The following is a 22,342-nucleotide window of genomic DNA, read 5'->3' on the forward strand; positions in this document are numbered from 1 at the left end:
AGAAATATGAGCGGGAAGTCCACCTTTTTTGTGTGTATTTGTAATGAATGATAATATTACGGTTGTTAAAATTAATAAAAATTGAATTTGAAAAAAAAAAAAGAAAGCCAGGATGCATATTATAGAAATACAAATATGTGATTAATGCTATATTAATCACAGCCAGCGTGCTGTAGTGGTTAGAGTGCTGTACTAGGACCGGGGAGACCCGAATTCAAATCCCCATTCAGCCATGAAACTAGCTGGGTGATTCTGGGCGTCACTTCTCTCTCAGCCTAACCTACTTCACAGGGTTGTTGTGAAAGAGAAACTCAAGTATGTAGTACTTGAGGCTCCTTGAGGCTCTGGGCTTCTTGGAGGAAGAGCAGGATATAAATGTAATAAATATAATAATAATTTTTTACGACCTGAATTTTTCACCTTCTGTTTCAGGGACACTCTGCTTTCCTTTATCAACAAATATATGTCTTTTATGAATATGACACATTTGCATTAACTGAGACAAGCAAACAGAGCAGTAAACATTCTATTGTTCCCACATGCTCTCCATCTGCCTACAAAAACGAAGAAAGAAAACAAGACGTCTTGATAAACATCACTGTTAGGAACACAATGTCAAGTTTATTGTGTGATTAGCACAAACACACATTTTATATACAGGGATAATAGCTGAAAGAGGTGGAAGACAAGTATATTGTATTTTAGGACAAAACTGTATGTTGCATGTAGCTCTTTGATTCTTCAACTCGCCTCCCCCGGCTCTCTTTAATCAGTTAAAATAGCTACAAGTGGCTTTCGACTGAATGGAGGGTGGGCCAAGCAGTTGGTGGCGGCTGTTTAACCTCTTTTCTTCAGAGTTGTATGTCCATTTAAAATCTGCTCCTCCCAACTGCTTTTCTCCCAGCTGCTTTTCCACTCCCAGCAGTGCAGAAACAAGCATGCTCCTCTGGCCCCGAATAATCATCTTCCCAGCTGCTCTTCTCAGAAAGAAAAAGCAAAGGGATTCGTTCCACTACTAAGTCTAAGCAAAGTCACCTGTAGCTGCTCCCCCTGATAAAAGAAACCCCCGGCAGTAGTGGTGGGGTGGCTTCCTGTAGATTGCACCTCTGAGACTAATTTACATCAGTGGAGGACACCTGGGACACTTAATGGTTGACTGCAACATATAAATAAGAGATAAATGGTTGAAATATTGCATAGTTCAAGGTGCTGCAATATCACAGCTGCAACTGGAAAATATTTTCTAGCATGAGATGGTTACTGGCAGTGGCACAGCGGAAGCAGCTTACACTAAGAAAGAGAAACTTGGGTCTGTTACCCCCACAGGAAGTCAGATGCTTTCTATGATTGGGAAACATCTTTTCATAGATTAAAACTATAGAAACAAGACATAGGGACATATGCCCAATTCCCTTGTATACCTTTGACATGTGGGGAAAATATGAACACTGGTGCCACCATGGGCTTCAGTGCCAATCACACAGAAGAACTGCCAGAAAACAATGGACCCAATAATTTCAAGGTCAAGATGATATCAGTTTGTCCTTCTGGGATGAAGACAGACACACATTCTGAAGTGTGGTGAAAGTGCCTTGAACACACCTCTTTTGCCCAAACAAAGGCCTTGGAATGCATGCATTATACAATGTCTATCTGTCTTAACCCTTAGACAACTGACTTCTGCTGGGTTCAGAGGCTTCTTGGTGCACATGTTGAACCAAGAGTTCCTTTCAGCATAGTTCCAACTCCAATAATTCAGTGATGTCTTCCAGTAATCCAAGGCTGGTGCCAAGATCTGCTGAGTTTGCATATGGGATGTCTTGCTACAAAACTGGTGCAAATACAGGCATAGAATAGAAATTAGCATGTGATAACAAACAGAATTGAAAGCTGGAATCTCAAATTTGGAGGGACATTTTAGCATTCAGCAAGGGCTATGAATGGACTACATTAAAATTTCATGAATGAAGTCTGACCTTCATTTTTTAAAATAAAAGAGTCAGGATTTAGAAATGTGAAAATTAGAAATCTGAAAATTTGTGAGATGTTGTATTTAATGCAAATATTAATTTCTGCTCCAAATATGAATATACATATAGGAGGGTAGAATGAAAAAGTACCATATCGTTTGTGGTACAATTTTCCTTGGACATGGAATTGCAAAGGTTGTGTTACAAACAGCCCATCACATTTGGTCACCATGTGTTGCATTATATGGGCACATGAACTAGAACTTACCACCTACTTATCATGGCAATTTCCTCATGGTTAGTATGCAGCTGAGTATTACTCCCTGCCCTAATCCTTGACATGAATTAGGGCTAGCAAGCTGCTTTCAGAAGCTTCTTATTCATGTATCTATTGGATAGGGAGGCAAGAACCCATCTGGGTACAACTGCAAATCCTTCAGCTAGAGGCTGTATTCACATGTAACATGAAACTGGAGCTGAAGGGGCCTCCTGTTGAAATGTGTGTACATCCGAATGCATGCAACTGCAGTTTGGACCGAAAATCTACCCAGACTCCAATTTGTACCTTTGGTTTGTAGAGATTTTTGCCGCCTTTAACTCCAGTTTTGCAGTGCCAGTGTTACTTGTGAATGTGGCACCACAGTCCCACTATGCGGCAACTGGAGTTGAAGGAGGAAGCTCTTCCCTCACGGCTGTGATTGGCTGCCAGGGCTGTCCTTCAGTCAAGAAGGAAACCCACACAGCCAGCTCCCCCTCCTCTCTGCAGTCTCCATGACTGCAGTTCTCTTCCTGTCCATTACATGTGAATATGGACAAGAGGGCGGGGATGGGGGAGCAGAACCATGGGTCCACTGGATTTCATTCTTAAGTTGCTAGTCCTGCTTAACAGATGCTGTGAGTTGGTATTCAAGTAAATTCTGGAAACAAATTTCTTATAGTAAGGTGGGTTCTGGTGTTGTAGTAAAGAATTTAGGACTCCATTTCAGACAATTCCTTTCAGAAGTAACTTGCTTCTTTCCTCTGTTTCATGACACAGGCGGCCAGGTGAAAAGGAAGATAAAAGGAAGAGAAGACTCAGGAAATGAAACCCTGAGCTGAGCTCATGTTATTGGCCATAGGAGATGTCATCATTTTCAAGACCTATGGGTCATCACAGGTTTCTGTAAAGTATCAAAACACTGAAGTGAAACTTTTGAAGTCAATAAGCAAAAGCATGCAAAGCTCATTTATCTAATACATTAATTCCATCACATTAGTTCCATTCCTCTCTGGCTGCTGGGTCCCTGTCCTGTTTGATAACATTTTAAAAGATGTGGCTGGTAATGAAATGTCAAAAATAGTCAGATTCAAAGGGCGCTGTTGGGTGCTGCTCCAATGTGATTAAGATGTGAGTACAACATGAGTGTGCACACCACCTCCTCACAGCATGCCATTTCTTAATCACATAGTTCTTGGAACACGTGTAGAGTGCATTGGTGTTTTGTGGTGGGAAACATGTGCACCTTAATCATGTGGGAGTAGGGCCAGTCACTGTCTGAACTGACCCAGAGCATTATTACCCACAATCCCTTTGTTGATGCATCTTAAGTATGAAACACTTGGGGGATGATATTTGTATGAGGTAATCACCTGCTACATTATTAAGCTTCAGTGTTCTTTACATTTTTTCTGACATTTATTGAAGAGTCCTACATAATTCAAAAATTTGCACACTCTCATATTAACAGAGGTTGGGCTAATAAATGAACAGCATCTTCCCTATTCTGAACTATATACACTTTCATATCAAGGGTGTTTGTGTGTGTGGGGGGGGACCTCTTGTTTCCTTCACTCTCCCATTGCCTTGCATTTGGGTTTTTGGTGAATTACACTAACAGGATTTGAACTCACACCTTCTTTCTTTGGTATCCATAAACAACACTAATTAGTTTACTACCCCTGCTAACTGAGATACCTCTGCTAACTGAGCAAATAGGCACTTTTTAAAGTGGTTATTTCTTTTATTTAGCAGGGGGAGAGCAACTGGCCCTATCCATCCCCAGCACAGCATCCCTCCAGGGGCTGTTGCTAGTGTCTATCTTATATTTATTATTTAGATTATGAGCCCTTTGGGGACAGGCAACCATTTTTATTTTATTTTATTTATTTATTTGTAAGCTGCTTTGGAACTTTTGTTGAAAAGCGGCATACAAATATTCATCATCGTCATACCTCTGTTCGATACCTTAGGCCACATAAAGGAAAGAAATGAGCTAGGTTTCAAAAACTTGCCGCAAAGATGCGATCTGCTTTCCTGTTTTTTCCATTTGGGTTTCTCTGTGTCAAAGATCCTCTGTAATGGGAGTTCCGAGCAAAGGAGTCAGCATTGCCTTGAAAAATTAAAAAAGTTACAATTGTTATGGGAAGGTAAAATAAAACTTCTCATGCTTAGTTACATTTATTTCGAGGTGCTTGTTTAGCATGGACACTCAGGAAGGATGGAGTGTCTCAAGCCAATTACATCAGAAGAACTACCTACTATTCAATATAATCAATACCAATATGATTCAGTATTGTACTGAATCATCTGCTGATATTGGACACATTTTTCATTGGAATTTTTTCCAGTGAAATGCTCTGATAGGGCTTGCAACACTTTGGACTTTATTATCAGTCTGGTGTTATGCAGGCCCCCCCCGCCCCCATCTCCCAAGTATAACCACTTTTAAAAAGCTAATTACAACTTTGAAACTGCCTGATACTGCATAGATATCCATTCATTATGTGCATATCTTTAACTTAGTTTCTCTAACCACTATGCTACATCAACACGTAATGTCCTGAGCACAGTGAGTTCAGAAACCAGAGAAATGGTTTGATTTCTGGAACATGGAAATGACTGATATTTTCTTGAGAATAAAAACGATGAAGTAGCACTATGTGGCGCAAGGCGAGTACAGAAAGTGCCTAGCTGGTATCAGTTCAAAACACATTTATACAGCAATCCTCTTTACACCATGCAATTATTTATACCAAGCCAAAGTACCACTCAATTGAGTTAACATTTAACATCCTCCTGTGATGTAAACGACTGTGGATTAAATCTAATTGTCTCTAAAACGCAATGAGACAATAAAGGAAACAACTGAACTTTGGCCTTAAGAACCCTACAGCCTCATAAGATGGTTCTATTCCTGAGATTTAGAGGGCATAAGGACATCTTAAACTTCAAAATAACCCTGTAGAAAAGGACTTCATTACTCTTTTATAATACCACTGTGACGCTTTCCCAATGTTATCTTCACAACAAACCTGTGAGAAATGTTGGGCTCAGAGATGACAACTGGTCCATAGTCATCCAGTGAGCTTCATGGCTGAAGGAGGATTTGAACTCAGATCTTCTTGGTTCAAGTCCAACAGTTCCTACACTATGTTGAACCCAGCCCTTTCAAGGCTTTGTCCAGTTTACACACATTAAGGCTGTCCTCATGAGCCTAACCCAAGCTAGGGCAGCCCAGCCTGGTTTAGGCTGCTTGTGTGCACAGTGCCAGGATTCAGCCTGATCTTGGGGCTGCCATGGCACCTAGCCCAACTTTGAAGCCCAATATTTTTAGAGGATGCAGAGATGGCCGCCTAGAGCACAGCGCATTGTGGGATACCCATACCTCTGGTGATCCACAGTAATGCTTGGAGCAGTGTGAATCATCCGGGTGCAAGCCACACTCCCAGCAGAAGTCTTTTGATCATACGCCCATGCAATCGTGAGCATAGCCTCACTGGCTGACATACTGTGTAGCCTCCCACATGCATTTAGTGTACTGCGAGTGCTGCTACATCTTCCTAATAGCAGCACGTTTGAAGAAATGCTGAAATTGTGCAAGTGAGCTGCATGATTGCACCGCCATTATTTCCAATGGCTATCCAATTGTGCAACTCCCTTGGGCAAAGCGTGTACTTCTGCAACTGCCATTAGGAAGATGCAGCAACGTCCGCAGTGTGCTAAACACACATGGGAGGCTGCACAGTGTATCGATAAGCCACTGTACTTGAAATGTGAAGACACTTAACTTTTCCAGAAATAGAGCACAATTATAAAATAAATATAAAGCAGGGCAATTCAGTGCTGAACACGTGATGCGAAGTCCTATTCTTTAGCTTCTTGCATTTATACAATTCAGCCCATATCCTCAGACCCCTTGTGCAAACCGCTGCTTTATACTGGCAGCACCCCCTCAACAAAGTTACAAAATGTTACTTTTATGTTGTGTGGCATGTATGGCAGTGCAACAATGTTTAGGATTGGGGATGACGTGGCATGACGTGTTAGTTTTAAACTCTTATCAAGTCTCCCTCTGAAATCCTAGCAGCACCATGAAAGGGTTACTGGTTCAGACATTTGGGCTTCTTCCAAGCAATGTTCCAATTTACTGGAGCCCAATTCCAAATGTTCCCTATCTGCATATTTCCTTGAGCCCTTCTGCATGCCATTGACCTGAGGGAGATGGACAAGAAGATACAGCCTCTCTTGCTTCTTCTGTGGAAACTGTGAGCGATTAGGAGCCTCTCCTTGCGTCATGTGACTGTACTTTCATTCTATTTGCATAATGAAAGAATTAGGGGTCCAAGTTATCTTCCTGTCCTTTATGAGCAAGACTGATGACTTATTCCTTAATACAGAGAGGAGACTTTGCTAGACCTAGATCAAGAAATATGCTTATTACCATCCATTTTTAAATTGCAAAAGAGTGGGAGTGCTTTTAGTGATTCCCTAACGCCCTTTCAACAGATACAATCTATGATCAGCATGAAATGATGTGTAGCATTTACATAGTGCATTTCAAGTGTTCAACACTCTTAAGATACCATTAAACAATGGGCAACATCCAGACTAGCACTGCCTGGGTGCAGCAGTGCTGAACTCTAGACTACTATTGCACTGCTATGTAAGTGAGGGGAAGGGGCAATATTCAGTCATTTCTCTTTCCTCTGAAGCCCATTGTGCATCATGAAATATATCCCTGAGAGCTGTGTGACTCTCAGGACATACTGTAATGTAAGGGAGTCTGGGGACCTCCATATTAGAATATCACCTTCAGGGACATAATATAAAGGGAGATCTCCCCTTCCATCAGATGGAAAGGGAGAGAAAAGAAAATTGTCCCTTCCCCTATTTGCGCGATGACAAAGCTGCAGTCTGGATCTCAGCACTGCTGCACAACACAGGGATAATCTGAATGTCAGCCAGTGTCTTTGTCACTCACAACTACCATTCTTCAGGTTTGATTCTTTTTGAAGCACAGACTATGCTTTGACTACAGCACTGGCGAAACTGAAAGTAGCAGAAACCAGAGTAGTCAAAGGAAAGGAGCTACAAACTTCAGACTTTGATTTGTTTTAATATTCTTTACCCTGCCTTTCACACAAGGTCACAAGGTGGGTAACAAGATGAAAAGTACAACACCACACTGGAACAATAAACAATATAACATGCTGATTAAATTAGAGAGGCCTTTCTCCATAGCCTTACATACTGTAGGCCAGGCATCCCCAAACTGCGGCCCTCCAGATGTTGCTGAACTACAACTCCCAGCATTCCTAGCCACAATTTATTGTGGCTGGGTATGGTGGGAGTTGTAGTTCAGCAACGTCTGGAGGGCTGCAGTTTGGGGATGCCTGCGTAGGCTTTTACAACAGAGCAGATTAACAGAATAAGGCCCTAAGAGCCTTCACAGGAGTATTGGCATAGACAGGCCCATATGTGAGTCCTAACCTATTTAAAAAGTTTGTATTTTTACTTGGCTGTAAGTCAGCAAAAGTTTGTTTTAGAATGAAAGAAGGAAGACCTCACATATAGGAGCTCTGTGGGGAGAGTGGGTTTGACTCGCCTTCCCCGCAGACGAGCAGCTCTTCATCCCTGGGCAGGCGGATCGCACCCACAGCAGCTCCCACTGCAGCTCCTAGGGTTGGGGTTGCCAGGACATGCTGTTGCGCGCCCCCCACCCCCCAGAACTCCAATAATGCACCACGCAAGTGTGCGGTACTTTATTGGGATCCCCTTCCCGCCTAAGTGCTGACACACGATCAATCAAATGAGTGCTCCTTTAACCTCATTTAAGAGGGAGGCTCTTAGGAGGGTTTGCAGCCATGTAGCTGCAAGGATTGGTCCCAATCCTGGTGGTTCACACAAGTGTGCAAAACTGGGATTGCATGCTCTGACTAGCCTCATAGTTTGCTGAAACACATGGCAAAAACTTTGAAATTTGCTGAGCTGAAGCTTTTCTGGAATTTTTTCTTAGCACATTTAGGTAAGAGTTTTAGAATACTCCAAGGAGATCTCTGATGACTTTTACAGATCATCGTGGTGACTTTTAATACTTTTTCTGTTTTTTATTATCATATATCTTTATAAAGAATGACTTTTGGACAGGGGTTTTGAGGCTTCTTCAGTTACTCAGAACATTCCTCTCTTTGTGGCTAGGGCAGATTGTGTCCATGCCTTTAGAGGTAATCAACAGACTATGACTCAATTTTCACTATACCTTTTACAACTATTAATACTCAAGCTGCTTCCAACCAACCTGCCTTCTGGGTGGTTCCTGACAACTTTTCAAAAACTCTTTGCCCAACACCAGTTAATTTCCCATTAATTTCAGAAATGAACACAAATCTTACCTGCAATTTCTAGAGAAGAGGTGAATTTTCTCCTCAATACATGTGGCATAGACATTACCTAAAAAGAAAAAAAAAAGTTAGGGTAAGTACAAACCAACAAATAATTCAGGATTCACAGCAGTTGTTCTCCCATAGCTGAAGCCAGCTTCTGCTAACCTTCACACTTATGTGACGGATGTCCTGTGGGCTGTTTGTGGACCACAGGTGCTGCTGCATCCTTCAAATGCAAGCTGTACCCCATGCACTATTTCAGCGTTTGTGCAAGTGGGCTCAAACAACTTGCATTGGGAAGATGCAGCTGTGTCTGTGGAATGTGGCAGGGTAAGTGAGCTATAATGTCACAGTTGTTGCTCTGCCTGGGCTCAGCAATGGTGGTGCTCTTGAGAATTGGTGGGCATGGGGGAATGATGGTGTCTCTCCCCTGGGAGCTTGGTCCTGAGGTATGGTCCATCTCAGGAGCAGCCTCATCCTGGTCGTCTGTGAGGGATAGCCTTGAGCACAAAGGGCCTTTTCCTGGTCGTCCAAAAGGCAGTGGGCTCATGTACCAAGTGGCACAAAAGGGGTCCCAGACACAGCACAGAGGGGATCTCAGACTCTGGGATAGAGGATTGGCTAGCTGTGGGTTCCTCATCCAATGACCTTTCAGGGTCCTGGTCAGGGTGATGGCTGACAATACTGCAGAGCAATTACTTTCTTTATTACACTGGACAGAAATTCACTGGATAGTTGCTTTGCAGTCATCTAGGATTATTTTGACACACTTCAATGAGACTATTCCAAAATAAGTGATTTGATGGCATCTCATACTTGTGCTCTGTTCCAACTAGGAACCAAACCCAGCCCCACCAACATATTTTCCATTCCTGGCACATCTCTAGCCCTGTGGCCTTCAGTTGAGTGTCTCATTAGTTTTCAAGGGTGCACTAGCACTCACTTTGAAGTCATCAGGAGATACTGTAACAGGAGAGTCTGAACTCTGATCCTCTGGAGAGTTGTACACATTCCTGGGAAGCTGGAGAGTGAAGACCTTGCATGTGGAACAAATGAAAAACATTGCTCTGGTTCATTGGAGTACAAAAAGACTCAGCTAGATACTGGCAAATTATGTTTAGTTGTGTGAAGCCATATAGCCCACCCATCTCTTTTCTGCTGCCCTCAAATTTGTTGGCTGATCCTCTGTGCACAGTGTGGACAGCACGTTGCTTCTGGCTCCCACACTTCCACCGTTACTTTTTAGCTTCTGGAAGTGCTCTGTGCCTTCCAGGCTGTGAAATCCTCAAGAACACATTTTTGGAAGGCATACGGCACTTCTGGAAGGAAAGAAGATCTCGGAAACCTGCCCCCTTCTGTGTGCAACAGCAGTGGGAAAGCTCTCTGCAGCATAGATACGTCTTCCTAACACATCCACACTGCAATCAATGTGGGTCAGGCAGGATGATACATCAGTGTATCAACCCATTGTTGCAGGTGGAATTTTATTGATTGGATCCATCTTATTTATTATTATTTCTCTATGTAAACAGCTTTGGAAACTTTTTTGTTGAAAAGCGGTACATATATATTTGTATATATATGTACCGTGGTGGAGGTGGCGTTGGTGTAATACAAGAGATTATAATAATCACAGAGCTTTCTCAAACTTAACTACATGATCCTGATTTTTGGATTTCTTCTTTTTAATCATGATTTGGCATCACTATTCTTTATGAAATACAGAACGACTCACCTGGGTGCTTGATTTTTTCTTGGACTTATCCACTGGTTTAACTGTCAGTCCAGCAGCACTCAGAGCAGCTATTCGGGATTCTATATCGGAAACCTTAAGAACAAACAAGTACACATCAGTCCATAATAAAAGTGAATGATCTACCATTACTTGTCATGCCAAAAGCCATCTCTCGTTACCTGGTAGTGCACCAAAGTATGAAGAGCCCCTCCTTCTGCATCTCTGCGAGTACATCTAGCTTGTTGTGTCTCACAGTGCCTCCATAGGCCAACCTCTTGCTCAGGAGAGCCTCTGTCAGCTTTACACTGGGGAAAATGTGACACCCCCCTCCCCCAATCCTCCAGCTGTTGTCCCATTGTTGCAGAAATTGCTGTACAACATGCAGGCCTATTGGTCTTGGTTGTCGTCCTCCAGCTTGCTTCCCAAAGGAAACAATTCCTATTAGTGAGTAGGAAGTTTCTGCATCGTAGCAGCACCATATTTTCAAATCATACTTGTTTGGTTTGGTTTGCTTGGTATGTATTGCTGGAAGGGACAGCACTCTCAGACACCCATCAGCTGCTAACCCAAGCTGTTAGTTTGGACCTGGGGATGTAGCACTATTGCAGCTGCTTCACCAGGGCCGCTCAACTTTGGCCCTCCTGCAGATGTTGGCCTACAACTCCAACAATCCCTGGCTACTGGTCACTGTGGCTGGGGATTATGGGGGTTGTAGTTCAAAAACAGCGGGGGGGGGGGGCTAGGTTGAGCAGGCCTGTGCTTCACAAACAAAGTCCAGATATTTCTAAGGGGTGTCAATGTCAATCAGTCTTCTCTCCTGTTGCCTTGTCATTGCACCGTATGTAACCTGTGATTACCTCATATAATCTCAGGCTCATTGTTGTATGGAGCAGGTATGCCCAAACATGCTGCCCACATCCCTGCAGCGCTTCATAAAACATACCAGTCAGGATTAGCAGGCCAAGATTTGTCTTCAGTTCTGTTAGTTCAAGGGGCTTAGACATTTGTGATTTCTCAGGATGTCTCTCATTCCATTGCATGGATGCATGTTCAGCCTCTCAGTTGGTTTATTTGAGGTTGATGCACAAAATATCTTCTGTGACTACAAGCTTAGAGATTTCTTCTATTGTGTTTCTAATTGTTTCACACTCTTCCCCTTCATGTTCACATATGTTGTCTGCATTGGACCAGTAATGGACTGGTTGTGGTATTGTAGATCATCTTCTGCCATTCTTGCATGTCATGTAATCTTTACTGGAAGATGAGCGAGATTCAGCAGACTGCTCAGTGCCATGCATTCTTCTTCCAGCTGTTTCCACCTAGAATCAAGCTCCATCTCACTCCTTTTGTTGGGTAGTGTACCACCATAGGAAATGGGCAAACACCAAATACATATTGTTGATTGTTGAACCTTCAATGCTAGGCTTAAAGAAGCTGAGATGTTGTGGGTGCTGCTGGTTGTATTTTTCTGCCTTTGTTCTGATGGCTAAAATCCCTGCTTCTGCAAGGTCAGATACTTCTAAATGATTTACTAATTCCAAACACTAGATCTGGGAGGGGCTGGTTTCATTTGCCCAAACTAGTGAACACAGAACTATACAGGTTCTAGTATATAGAAGAGTATATCTATACAGGATATACTATCACTTTTCAAGGCCATTGGAGCTTCTAAGAGGAAACAAAATGTAGGTTTCCAAAAGGAAACAGGACTTACTGTTCTATCCCAAATAACTTCACAGGGGCTGGAACACAAACCATCCCAGTGGAGAAATAAGTCCATACAGTTTGGAGTAGTTGTCCTTCTACAATGAAATCCATTTTTCTTTGCAGCATCAATATAATCATGAGCTAGAACACCTTGTACCTACCATAAAACCTTTCTCCCAGTAGCTGGTTTAGGCCTTGGGCATGGTTTGGAACCATAGAAGATTACACTGACATACATCAGCCTAGTAATGTTGCATGTGCACCTTTTGTGTAAGTTGCACAAAGGCAAAATTTGTGCAACTTCCTTTACACAAGAGTAAGACTGTTGGAAATAATGGGCTTACCTTTGTGTAATACAAATTGTGCAACTGCAATGTTACTCGGCTGATGTATTCTTGGGCAGTATGACAGTCGCTCTTCTTAAGAAGTAAAGAACATAACTTTTACTTTTAAACAAAACAAAATGAATGTTTTGCTTTTGTGTTTAGCTGCAGAATATTAGGAACACTTTTTCAGGTGTTCCAGATAAGTCGAGTTAGGCTGTGGCTGCACTGAGAAGATCCAGTCACTCCTCGTGTTCCACTTCAGCTGTGCACCACGGCCATACATGACCCAAAAAATGGGGTTAGCGGAGCACACACTCCACTAAGCTCATTTCACGGGGGGTGGGGGACATTTAGGGAGGCTTGCTGCTGGGAGCTATAAGTAGCAGGAACTGGGCTGGCTCCCTTAGCCCAGTTTCTGCTGCTCATGAGAACAGCCTCATTGTTCAGGATATGTGGGATCCAACCATGCTTGATGGGCATTACTCCAATTTTACAGTGGCCATATGCTAGCAATGGCAAGGCACTATATTTTTATTAGGTGAACAAACATTTCTCTGCTTTTGCATTTTGATCTTTGGGGCAATTGAACTTTGCATTCAGAAAATAAGGATTACCTCACTCTCTGTGTGCTGCACTTGAGCCATTGCAGAAGCCACTTTGTCCTCCAGTTCGGATAGCTCTGAATCTGTGGTTGCACTGTGCAGGGCATGGTCATCGGGGTCTCTCAGCTTATTCTCTAGCCCATAGGCCTTTCCAGGAGGAAGGTATACCTGAAACCAACAACACTAATCAGCTTCCAGCTACCTCTTGTCTGCCCCCACTCTGCCCATGCCTCTAGCCACTGTGGATGCACTGCCTTTTCATGGCTCTCACTCTTTATCAATATGGCTAGGTTTAAATTTTACATTTGTTTTATATGTTTTGATATTGGTCAAAGATCATATTAAAGACTGACTGACTGACTGCTTTCACTTGATGATTCATTCACACACCACTGGGGTTGGCTTGGGTTCTCTGCTCTGAGCAGAGAAAGAATTCACCCCCTGACCCAACCCCAATGGCGTGTGAATGAAGCGCCAATTGAAAGAAGCAAAAGAGCAGTGTACCCATCTTGAGACTGGTGACCACACTCCCTTGTGTATGACATCATACATAGGAGCATGGCCGCACATGCATAACATGAAGTGGAGGGAGCCACCAGAAAGAGTTGGTCCCTCAGCTGGTGAGCTCCCTAGGCCCCTGCTTGAAGACCTTTTTGCTTCACAATGCATTCCGCTGTTCACATGCAACTCACTTAAGTGATCTCTAGTCCTGTGGAGAGCGAGGCTGTTGGCTCCAAACTTCAGTCTCTATAAATCTCAGCAAGATTTCTGTCTCAAAATAGTCACACAATTCCCTTGCCTTCCCAGTATTTTGAAGACAACCCACAAGAAAGCTTATTGTAAAATACAAGTCTCATTTTGCTGAGCATGTAATGGGCTCATTAATTTGACTAGGCTCTTTCTAGATACTTGACAATGGTAAACAGTCTATGTGTCCAGTGGTGTAAGTAGGGAAAAAAGAACTCTCCTGTTGGTCTTGTAGCCCCACCACTCCTCCTCTAACCACATGCATGGCTTTGGCCCTCACAAAGAATGTATATGAACACCATGAGCTGTTTTTTGCTGGGTCAGATCATTGACACATCAGGCCCAATGTTGTCTACACCAGGGATTCTCAATGTTGGGTCCTCAGATGTTATTGGATGTCAGCTCCCATAATCTCCAACTAAAGGCCACTGGGGCTGGGGATTATGGAAGTTCAATAACAAAATTATTGAATTATTGAAATCAAAATTATTGATTATGAAGTCCAATAACATCTGGGGACCCAACGTTGAGAATCCCTGGTCTACACTAACTAGCACTGGTTCTCTCTGGCTTGAGGCAGGCAAAGGTGTTTCATATTAGTGACTGGTTAAGCAACATGAAGCAGAGAAGAGGGACAAAACAGGAAGCTCTCATAATGGAGGGAGATAAGAAGTGGAGATTTCCAAGATTGGGATTGGTGCTTTCTTTGACTTGCTTGTAAATTTCCTGGTGACCAGTGAAGGGACCAAGTTGGCAAATTATTCAGGATACTGAAAACCCAAGCAACCTGCTCCAAAAGGGTCTCTCTAAATTAGGTGAAAGGGCAACAAAATGACAAATGAGATTCAGTAGGCCAGTTCAGATGAGACTTTTAAACGGACATTTAGTATATCTGTGGTTTTTTATACCAACTTGGAAAACAGATTCAGAGGAACAGACCAATGTGGGCAGAGTGTATTCTTCCAATCATGTGTTTAGAACCTTCCTTTCACAGATGCAGGCCTATCATTCCCCTTTCTATGGCTTCCTTTGTTGTATTTCCTGCTTGAAAAACAGCACCTTTTCACAGATATAATTACATAAAATGATAAAGTCATGCACAGTGATCAGCTGTTGAGATGCAATTTCCCCCCAAGGCAGAACTGAGAGCTTTTGCTCCTTTGTCTTCTATGAAGACATGCTTACCTGTCTGCTAGCTATAAGCATAAAAAATTAAGTGGGTATGTTTGGAGATCTCAGGGTGCACCCCAGTAAAAAAGCCTGCAGTTTGCAAGCATTCTTCCAAATATCAACCTCTTATCTCTTTCTGTGACTCTAGCCTTTCCTATCTCTATGAGGGTTAGGGTTTCATTAGGGGTTCATTGTCCATGGTTTCTGGAACCTACTTGCAAAAACTAGATAGATATTTTTTGTGCCTTGGTCTGCAGTGGTGAATGGGAGAAACTACGGTAATGCTGGTTGTGCAACCAGCATACTCCCCAGCAGCTCTGTGGCTTCTTTGCAAACAGCAGCAGGGCCACTATACCCTCCTGACTCTGTTAGGACTGCACATCATGTCACCCAGTAAGGTCATGCATACAACCACTTACCCTCACCCCGGGGAGGACTGGTGGGGAGGCAGCCTCCTAACTGCCTCGACACATTCAAACAGGATGTTTGACAGAACATCACAACCCGTGCCCACACGAGCATGGGGCGGTGAGCAGCAGAGTGCTGGCGGGAGGGGAAAAACCCATGCTAGGTCCTCCAGGAGCCCAGCATGCACTGCACAAGCAGCAGAATGGCTGCTCTCACTATTGCACCTGCTCTGCTCTGTGCGGCCACTCCTTCCTCCTGGCTCGCTGCCTAAAACGGTGCTACCAGCTACCTGGGGTGATTGTGCACACAATCGCCTACTGAGGTAGAACGAACTGTAGATTTGTTCTACCTCAGTAAAGACCTGGATACGAGAGCTGGGCTACCTAGGTCTGGAGCAGCTGGGACCAGAGGGCTCCTGATGCCCCAGAGAACACAAGCTGCCTCATGTTGTGTGAATAGGTTCAGATTGTCCATACTTTGACTACTACATACAGTTCAAGGCCACCATATCTCAAAAAAAAATTATCACAGGACTGGGAAAAGTGCCTAAAGGGCAACAAAAACAATTTGGGAGTCAGAGACCCTCCCTCCCACCTTCACACACACTATGGCAAAAAGTTAATGAAATTATGCATGGTGTGAACAGAAAATAATTTTTTCCTCCTCTCTCACCCAATGGTCACCCAATGCAGGGTCATCCAATAAAATTGACTGATATTTATTCAAAATATGTGCAATACTTCAGTGCAATACTGCTCCGGATGGCTGATACTAATAGAACAAATAGAACAATATAAAGTGAATAAAACTCAGTTTAAAATAGACTCATATAAAACCAAATGTATAAATTAAAAACTAGAACAAGTGAATTTTTTTTTAAAAGCCTCTCTAAAATATGTTTCTCAAAAATGCTGCGGGAGGGAGCATGGCAAGGTCAGTCCAGGAGAGCCTTCTAGAATTGAGGTAGATTTAAGATGGACAAAAGAAATGGAAGATTTGTGGACTTCACCGTCACAGGCTATAACCACTAGTTTATATGGCTTAAAGGGGATCATGTGACATGAACGGAACTTCCATATTAAGAGGCAGTATGTCAACAAATGCCAGCTGCTTGGACAACATTGGAGGAGGGCGACTGCCTTCACGCTTTGCTCTTGGACTTCCCAGAAGTATCTCATTACCCACATGATGTGGACTTGTTTACGTTTGATCTGCTCTGCTCTTCTGTATTAATGAGCTCACAGTTCATACTCTTAACTGCACTGCACTAGCTCTCTGCCTTTTTCTGCTTGCTTAGTCCTATGGGTCTGAACATTCCCCATGATTATTTTCATGTTGTCACCCTGAGAACAAATAGAATTGATTCAATTCCAGCATGTTTAGATGATCCCTCTGTTTCAGCACCCCCAGGGCCATCCCTAGGATAACTAGTGCCCTGGGCAAGGGGCAGGATGAAGATGAGAGATTAAACATCTCTCATGTTTAAAATAGCCACTTATTAGACAACTACATCCTCCAATTAATTAATCAGTGTTGCCAATAGTATGACTTGTGCCCCTTTGTTAAACCTAGTAGTGTGTACCAGGCCCTGCTCTGACCTGGATTTCCTAGCAATGTCCATGAAAAGGGCATGAGCTACTTTTCAAATGATTTGCTGCTTTGCTACCAGTGCTCTCCTGATCATCAGGGCTGCAAATCCTCCCACCCAAGCATTTGAGGAATCCCTCCCCATCATTTTACTGAACTTCTCCCACCTTCATTTTTTCTCCCCTGCAGTGTCTTTCCTCTACTCCCACGCAAAAAAATTACAGTGAGAAGTTGCTCCTCAAGCTTTCTCTACAGCCCTTGCTCCTGTTCTGCAATCCCACTGAAGTCTCGCAGTGGGATGAAGTTGTAAGTTTCATCTTAGTTTTCCACTGATTTTGGCCAACACCTTCCCATTACTTAAGCTCAATGGAGGGGAGTGCCTTTATCTCACTGCCTTTATACTTTCAGTGAGTCATGCAGGGCTCTCTATATGGTGTTAATGGCTCTCAAGCACTTTGCCTGAGATGCCACAAAAAGCCTTAGCTTTTTTGCCAGCGCCATGCACAGAGAGTGTTATTTTAACTTGTACACAAGGCAGAAGAAATGGGCAGGAGGTGGGGAATGGGAGACAGCAGGAAGATAAGGAGTCCGGAAGTACATAGAAGCTTTAATTAAAGGCTTCCATTGTCCGTGGAGGGCCCTCAGCCTCAAAAGGAGGAATAGCCCAAGTAGCTCTTTGATCTTGGGTAATGCTTCACTGAATGCTGCCGCTGCTGCAACAAAGAAGCACTCCCATTATACAGAGGCTTCTGCATAACTCTATGAGAGGCACATCATGCTTCAGAGGCCCTTCCTGCCACTGTCACTGTTCATGCCCAGGGAAGAGACTTTGATTCATGTCACCGGAAGTATTTTTCTCCACTCTGCTCATGAGAATGATTTATGTGGTGGCAGGAAACTAAAGCTGTATGGTGCAGCAGGAGTGGAAAGAAAATAGCTGCTCTGACCGAAGTGGGGGGAATTCTTTCTTAATATCAGGTAGCATCAGGGATCAAAACCCTTTTAAAATACTTTTCGAACTTTTACATTTCAGTAACATTCAAATGCTGAATTTCCAGAAATTTTTTTTATATAAAACAAAGTTCAGATTTTGAATCTCTAAAGGAAACTTCACATCCTGATTGTAATATTACTAGTAGGGATGTACAAATTGATTCGGGTACAAATCAATTTGTATCTGAATCTAGCTGATTTGGGAGATTTGGAGACAGAGCCAATCACCCCTGTGGTCCATTGGCTACATTCGGGTCCAAATCGAATTGTGCCAGATTTGATTAGAATTGATTAGAGATTCAGATTCCTCCTATTAATTTCCCCAGATTCCCAGCTTTCATTAAAACAAACAAACAAACAAACAAACAAACAAACAAACAAACAAACAAACAAACCGCTAAGCTCTAGCCCTTGTAGAATTGGAGATATGGAGCAAAATATGTGCTCACTATTTTTCAAGTGTTTAGACTCTTTGATGTCTAATAACTTTTCCTCATAATGAATCCCTATGAGGATTCATTACACAACAAAGAGTCTACACACCTCAAAAATGCCTAAAATATAAACTGAGTACCCAGTGGCTTGTGGGTTGGGAGATAGTTGGCACATGGGGGCTGTTCCAAGCACACGTGCAACTACTGACATGCATCCTAACAAAGCACTGGTGCTCCATGAGATGCAACAGAGGAAGTCTAGACCGATGCAGCACCAGTGATCACAGCAGCCTGAAAGTAGTAGGTTGTTACTACTAGAATTGTGATCTAAAGGTTCTTTTAGGTGCTGCCAGGGGGTTGGGCTTAATCACTGGAGCATCTCACTCCTTACACCACCATCCTTGGGCAGATTGCTCCCCTCTTAGCAATGAAGAATATTTCTGTAGCTGCTCTGAGTTTCATACACCATAAGTCAATGTGAGTTTACCTAACTGATAAAGCATCTATTCTCCAACCATTTTAACAGGCTGCTGTACACATGTTATTATATTGTGTACAAAACATATTTACTCAATTGATTGCTTGATCTACTGAGAAATATTTTCACATAAAATTGCACAGGTTTTAATTATCTACTATATGAGGTGACCAAAAGGATCTACTTTGCAAAAAAAAATTTGGGAAAAATCTTTTAAAATTAGTGCTGGTTACTAGGGATGTGCACAGAACCAGTTCCGTGCACTCCCAGGAGGGCGGGGGGTTACTTTAAGGGGCAGGGAGGGTGCCTCCTACCCGCCCATCCCTCCCGCTTTTCCCCTGTTGGCGCTCTCCCCAAAAATGTGGGCACAGGGCTGCAGTGTTCCTCCTTGCAGCCCCATTCAGTGGGGCAGGGATGGGCAGGCAGGAGGCACCCTCCCCGGCCTCCAAACTGGCTTGAATGACGGCACTTTGAACTGGTCTGGCACTCCAGAAAAGGAGCGCCAAACTGGTTCCATGCACATCTCTACTGGTTACAGACCCAGTGACTGTTGCTGGTGTCTAGCTTATGTTTCTTTTTAGATTATGAGGCCTTTGAGGACAGGGAGCCATCTTATTTATTTATGATTTATCTGTGTAAACCACCCTGAGACATTTTTGGAAGGGCGGTATAGAAATCGAATGAATGAATGAATGAATGAATGAATGAATGAATGAATAAAACACAGTGTCTTATTCCACTAATATTGTGCCAGTTCTATGCCAAAGGCATAGGTTTTGGTGTATGTCATAGGTCATGACATACACCAAAGGCACTCTGAGTCTGTCTGGAGTACTCTACAACTTGACATGTATACATTGCTTTAAAGGAGTCTTGTTTCACACACACACACACACACACACACACACACACACACACACACACACACCCATCTGTTGCAAGCAGATACCCTGTCTATTATGTTCTTACTTTTATCAGTGATAGCTTGTTGGATGTAAGGAAGGAATGAACTTGGAGCAACATATGCCCTTTTGAAATGGGTCTACAGTATCTCGATATTTCTTGGTACAGCTCTTGCATCTCCAATTGTCTCTCTCCATCTTGTTCAATTAATTCTTTCCACTGTTTAACACATTATTATTATAGCCCTTGTCAGCATTACAAACTATAGTCATTTTAAAGGAATATTGTCTGGCAATCTTCATTCTTAGATGTTGAACCAGAAACAAGAAGGCTATTCTCACGAGCAGCCTAACCCAGGCTTGGGCAGACCAGCCTAGGCTAGGCTGCTCATGTGGAGCGCTAGGATCACTCCTGATCCCGGAGCTTCTGCCCTGCCTAACCCAACTTTTAACCCCAACCTTTAGCCAGGGTTAAGGGTGCGAGTGTGCCTTTAAGCCCGACGCTGGGTCATATGTGTGCACAGGCTGCAGGCAGTACAGCAAGCGTGCAGCAAGAGCACCTGGATGAGGGCGGATCCCTCAATGCACTGCATTCCTGGTGTGGTGCACTGAGGGGTGCCAGAGGACTCCCCTCTCTGAGTTTCTGCTCTGACGCTCTGCTCGTGTGCCATGTGAGTGGCGGAGCCTTGGAGATCCGTTTGCTCATGTGCCAGGCCTTCCCATCTGCCCAGGAAAGAGGTCGTGTACACAACCTCAATGAATCCCTTCCCACCTTAGCCCTACCAGCATGGATTCTTGAGCCAATGTCAACAGGGGCACCAGCATGTTAGGTTGTCACATTCTGAGTCTGACAAATTACACTCCTGTCATCTAGCATGTCAGTGAAGCAAAATGAGTATGACATCCAGGAGCATAATAAAATCAAGTCCAGCCATAAATAACTAGTAGCATCATTTATTTTTATGATTTGGTATTACTAAAGTCTAGCAGTGATTATAGACCCATACTATATTACACAACAGTTGCAGCTTAGAGTTGGGGTAAGCAAACAAGACAACTGTATCCAACTGCACATTGTATTTTGACAAAAACACTTACCCTTAGTTTTAAGAATACCTACTGATGCTCTTTGCTGTCTCCAGAAATCCCTTTCTCCCCAAACACTGAAAGCAGTTTCAAAACCGATCCAAGTTTGTTGAGCTACTTGAATCTGCCTTCATGGATAATATGGACAAACTCCATCTATAATAGGTTTTTTGATTATTGTGGACAGTGCTCCTGATTATTGTAGATCAGTACAGAAAAATGATGAGTAGATGACAACCCTACTAGCAAGAGGGAAACAGATGCCAACAAGCCACATGGGCCAGCTGGACAATCTCTGCACTTATATGCAACTCAGCATATTGTGGTCAGCACTGGCATCTGTGGTCCTTCCAGGGATTTTGCAAAGAGGTGGGGTGGGCTGTTAGGGTGAAGACAGACACTCGGATATTCTGAGTATGATCTACCCTGAAAACAAATGCTTTGCCTTTCAAACCACTTCCACCAAATTTTAGAATGTATACCTACTCTAAGTGTGAAGGAAATGGTTTGAACCTACATTCACTACATTCCAAGGTGCTTGTTTCCAGGAGAATGAATGAAGCTGGATTCTTGTTGCAAAAAAATAGCAAGGGCCAAATGAGATGTGGTGGGCAGCTATATTTGTTTAACCTATCTGACCTGTTCACATACCTAATTGCATGTGGTGGGGGGATGGCTTGGACATATTGCTCAAATGGCCCAATGTCTATCCATTGTCACCCCTAAAAGATAAACCATCCATAATGTGATGCAGGAGAACCTCATCAATTGCGGGTCCAGCACCTGTGGTTTCACATATCCACGGTCAAGTAATGGACACCCGACCTCAGTATACGCAGAGGGGAAATGGGAGAAAGGGGTTTAACCCACATATCCATGGGTTGGTGGTGGCCGAAAATTACCTCAGAGGTAGTTTCTGCTGCCAGCCATTTTACCTTTATTAAAATTGGGGGAGGGGCTGTGATTTTCAGCCAGTTTTCGGCTTGTGGGCAACTCTGGAGCACCCTTTTGCTCATGGGCACCTCTGGAGCACAGTAGGGCACTTTATGTGGTCCGCTTACTGATTTTAGGGACAAGCGGGGGCAATTCTGGACAGTCTGGGAACCTAACCCTCCCCCCCATTCCTATAGCCATAATGTGGATTTGCTACACCCCCGCCCGCTGTGGAATGGAATCCCCACAAATAATGAGGTTCTCCTGTATTGTATGGCAGCCCATCTTAGAGATACTCCTAACTGCCCAGCAGACAAGGAAATAGTAATATTTTGTTACTCTTTTTCAACTTGATGCAAATACATTGATGTGGAGATTCTTTTCCTTCTTCCCCTTTTTATGAATAATGGGATAGGAAAATGTAACTTTGAATCACTTAGGCCTCTATTTTCAGTTTGAGAGATCAATTGCTCTACATGTGACTCATAAAACCATGGCATTTATTGCAAGTATAGGTTCTTAGGGTTGTGCGTGCAGCACCTGCTCCTGGGTCCTGTTGTGATCTCCAACGTTGTTCACTGCTGCTTTTACTCATAGCTGCTCTTCATTTGGCTTGGTGATA

The 22,342-nt window shown here is 43.2% G+C and overlaps 1 protein-coding gene across 6 annotated transcripts in view; it reads right to left on the reverse strand.

Annotated features, from left to right (window-relative positions):
• Nucleotides 1-589: 589 nt before the first annotated feature.
• The window catches only part of MLPH (melanophilin), a 214,227-nt gene continuing 192,474 nt past the window's right edge, over nt 590-22,342 (reverse strand). For all 6 annotated transcript variants that reach the window (XM_053283111.1, XM_053283113.1, XM_053283109.1 and 3 more), the window contains 6 exons: nt 12,995-13,150; nt 10,348-10,440; nt 9,556-9,648; nt 8,622-8,679; nt 4,242-4,339; nt 590-3,130 (listed from right to left, as the gene is read on the reverse strand). In XM_053283111.1, the coding sequence (XP_053139086.1) occupies nt 3,104-3,130; nt 4,242-4,339; nt 8,622-8,679; nt 9,556-9,648; nt 10,348-10,440; nt 12,995-13,150 (525 nt within the window). In that variant the 3' untranslated portion in view covers nt 590-3,103. The remainder of the gene's footprint in view (nt 3,131-4,241; nt 4,340-8,621; nt 8,680-9,555; nt 9,649-10,347; nt 10,441-12,994; nt 13,151-22,342) is intronic.

This window comes from Hemicordylus capensis, chromosome 1 (assembly GCF_027244095.1).
Source record: "Hemicordylus capensis ecotype Gifberg chromosome 1, rHemCap1.1.pri, whole genome shotgun sequence".
Taxonomy (NCBI): Eukaryota; Metazoa; Chordata; class Lepidosauria; order Squamata; family Cordylidae; genus Hemicordylus; species Hemicordylus capensis.